Source organism: Pterocles gutturalis, unplaced genomic scaffold (genome assembly GCF_000699245.1).
Source record: "Pterocles gutturalis isolate BGI_N339 unplaced genomic scaffold, ASM69924v1 scaffold17933, whole genome shotgun sequence".
Classification (NCBI taxonomy): Eukaryota; Metazoa; Chordata; class Aves; order Pterocliformes; family Pteroclidae; genus Pterocles; species Pterocles gutturalis.
Window position 1 is genome coordinate 1 of NW_010123475.1, and position 3,858 is coordinate 3,858.

The 3,858-nt window shown below is 33.7% G+C and overlaps 1 protein-coding gene across 1 annotated transcript in view; it reads left to right on the top strand.

The window, feature by feature from the left end:
- Positions 1-139: 139 nt before the first annotated feature.
- CHDC2 (calponin homology domain containing 2) overlaps positions 140-3,858 on the top strand; it is a gene marked incomplete at both ends in the record, with an annotated part of 38,216 nt that continues 34,497 nt past the window's right edge. Inside the window, one exon of the mRNA XM_010077925.1 lies at positions 140-308. Coding sequence (XP_010076227.1) covers positions 140-308 — 169 coding nt within the window. The remainder of the gene's footprint in view (positions 309-3,858) is intronic.

The window sequence follows — 3,858 nt, forward strand, 5'->3', positions numbered from 1 at the left end:
TGCCACGACTTCTCAAATATGATGGATATCATGATCTGAGCCTAAGTTAATGTAAATAATTCTTCTGAATAGTAAATGGTTCAAGAAGTACCTACAATTTCTTTGGTAAAGTGACCACAATGATATTGTTGTCCTTTAGGTGGCAGCATATGACTTCACTCTTCCAGTTAATACTCCTCGGGCTGACATCCCATTGACGCAGCCAAGCCCTGCATCTGCAGCTTCTGTTGGATCTGTAAAGGACGTTGTTACTCCTCAGCCACAGATGGTGGCCGTGGCTCTTCCATTCTGTAGAGTTAAAGCAGTTGGTAGGTAAACTAGGGACTTAAGCAGATGGTGGATACTTATATTTGTAGTGATATTTTTACTTGTATTCTTGTTGCAAAGAGTTACTATTGATTGATAGACGTATAATTTGTAAATTTCTTGGAAATTTGCAGAGGTTTTTTTTCTATTTTTAAATATGTGTGAAACTGAACTTTCTATGCATAATTATCATGTTTTTAATTTTTTTTTGTATAGCCACTTGCCATATATAAAAATTAGTTTACCAGAACTAATTTCTATTTCTACTCAATCATTAGTGTTTCTAGACCTTATGCAGGCTCCAGTATTTACAGCAGTGCATCTGAAAAGTGTAGAAAAGCAGTATGTCATTGGTTGTCTTTCTTCTCAGTCTTACCCTGTCAAAACTAGGAGCTCTCGCTGTATCTAAAATGCCTTCTGTTTGCTATTATGTGCAGAATTGCACTCTTCTGACCTGTCAGTATTTGTTAATGGACAAAGTTACACGACACTTGCCTGCAGCAAGAAATTGATATCTTAAGTGATTATTCTCTGCTTTTCTTAGAAATAGCTTTTGATTCTCTTTAGTCTCCTGTGTGATCTATGTAGTCATGTAGACCTACACATTGTGAATACTTGAATCCTCTAGCTTTCCTCACCTTGGTTTTTAACAGATAGTCAGTGTTTATTTGAGATAAAACTTAAGTGCTGATTGTCTTCCTGGAATTATGTTTGTGTAATGTTTAAACATCTTGGGAGCACTGAAGGAGGCTTGGCCAATTAAAAGCATAATGTGGGCTGAAAGCAACTCCAGTTTATTAGGTTTTATTTTTTTCTTCTTCCCCCCCCTCCTTAGGGCTTTAACTTAAGTCTTACTTTTGAGATCTTCTAAGATATCAAAGAAAGCTGAGAGACCTTCTGTAGATCCTGTGATGGAAGTAAATTCATATTAAACATTTCTAAATAAATTTAGTTTAAGAGTACATAGAAGAAAGATAAGTGTGCAAATTTATGTGAGATTATTAGAAAGCACATCTCTAAAAAATCGTGAATCAGAGTGACAAATTTATTGTGCAGAAGTGATTTATGTAACCTGAAGAAAAAGTGAAATATTATTTCCTTTTCCTTTTTTTTGTGGAATAATGGATCGATCCAATAAGTAAGTCTCACTAACTGACAGTCTTATCTAAATTTTATTATAGATTTGTACTTCTGCCACATAGAATTTTTTCCAAAATACCAGTATAGGCTAACAACAAGTAATCGTAGTATTAAAATGAATATATAATATTTTCAATTCTAAGAAATAGTTGAAGAAATAACTTGTGGTTTCTGTTTAAATTTGAGTATGGGAATTACATTCTTACTGGGAATTTTAATGGACTGCAAGGAAAGAGAGAAGTCTAAATAAATGTTTTGACCACTCAGTATTTCACATAATTATACAGATGCAGGCAACTTAGCCAAATTATTTTTACTGTTAAAAAAGAACTTGTTAATTTTATTACATTCTGACAACTTAAAAATTGTCTGTTAGTGATTTATCATTTCAGATTATAATTTAAAAAAGTAAAAATGGGTGAGATGCATCTTGCAATTTCTAAGTTTTGATTTGAAAGTATACCTGATTCTCACTACTGTGTGCTTTATGGCATATTTGTTTTCACCTCTTAATTTTTTTTTTTTTTTCCCCTGAGACAGTTTTTATGGTTGAGTGGGATTCAGACTGCACAGGACAGTACATTTGGCACTTAAATCAATAGCTTATATCTGATGTTTGCACTCAGGATTGTTCACCCTGAGAAAGGAATCACAATGATCTGGAAGCAGTCAACCGAGTCTTTTAACTTCAGTGTAGTCAATATGTTTTCAATCCATCATGAGTCTTTTTTTAATTATTTTTTTTTTAAAGTTTGTAGACTGTTCAGCACCTGGGAAGGAAAGCAGGTCTCTTAAAGGCTTGTAAGATTTTTAGCTTTAATACTGCTTATCAGCATGTAAGAAGGTACTGAAAGAGGGGGGAAAAAAAGCAACCACAAAAACCCAAGAAACAAACCAGAAAACTCAGCTGGAAAAAAACACAAGCCCTACCTCATCCAGATACAAAGGAAGAGGACATGTTATCAGTATTATCAATGTAATGACCTCATGTGACCTGACTTTTTTTTTTTTTTAGTAATCAGTCTCTCAGTTTTTTTCGTGGGGTAGATAATTTCCTTTCCTTTCCATCCTAGTCTTTCAGTCATGCTGCATTTTCCTTGTATAGGCAATTTCTATGAGAGGTGAAGACTTCATAAGTGACATGGTTGCATATTGGTGGAAGCATTCTAGTAGATTAGGTTCCTGCTTTGAAACAATATTAGTTTATAGAGTTTATATGCCTGTGCTTTGGAGAAATACTGATAGTATTGTCGTTTACATAATGCGAGAACGCACTTCCTCACTGAGTGTTAAACAAACTTGCAGATTTTAATAAAAGGATACTGTATACTTGCTAGGTTAATTTCCAGTGTTTAATCAAGAAGCAAAATGAGACTGTGGGAATATAGACCTGTCCTGGGACTTTTTTTTTTAAGTCCTGGCTTTAAACTTCATCCTTTGTGATGGTTTCTTTGTTTCAGCTATATGAAATGAAAATAAATGCTGTTTTTTTAAATAAAATCTTTCAAGTATTTTTTGATGATTACCATCAAAAATGTAAATGCATTCATCTACAATAGGAAAATCATGTGGCTCTCTGTTTATAGCATCTTTAGGAGGAGATGCTATATGTCTGGTAGATACAAAATTTAAATAATTGTAGTGTGACTAAAGGATCATAATAAGACAAAGTTAAATTACAGTAATTACGTATATAGTATGGGAACAACAGAAAGAAAATACAGCTTTAAAGCAAGAAGAGAAACATTTCTGCTAAACATGTGCAAAACCATGATTTTATGAAGGGACTTTAAGGAAATATTTGTCAAAATAAAGCTGTAGAAGCATATTAAATTATTTTTTCCAACAGTGCTTAAGTCACCATTGGAGTTCTCCTCAATGGAACTTAAATTTGCACAACATTCAAGTGACATACGTTTCAATATTGCTGATGAAAGTCTGAATTCTCAGGTATGTAATCACAAATGTTGTTGTAGTTATTCTTGGCTATTTAATTACTCAGAAATGACTGGGGAAAGAATACAGATTTGGAACTCAAAATTCAGTCATGTTCCAAATACATGGCTTAAATATTTAAAAGTTTTCCCGTCATCATTTTGTTCATTTTGTGATTTTGTGTTTGTCTTTTGATCAGTAGAAATTTTTCCAAAACTCAAAATTGGGCTTGTTGTGACTTTGTGATATATGAGAAAGTGTGGGCACCATGAGAAACTGACCATGAATTGTGTAAGAAATAGCTTACCTGCAAATGTTTTCTGCCTATGCTAGTAAGTTAGACAGTGACAGTACAGGAATGCAATTGATGTGCCATGATGGTCCATGCAGTTAAGTTTCTGTCCCAGTATGTTGTATGGTACTGATCTGTGCCAACTGGCACTGTCACAAAAAATTCCTGGTAATGGTTTAGGGCTT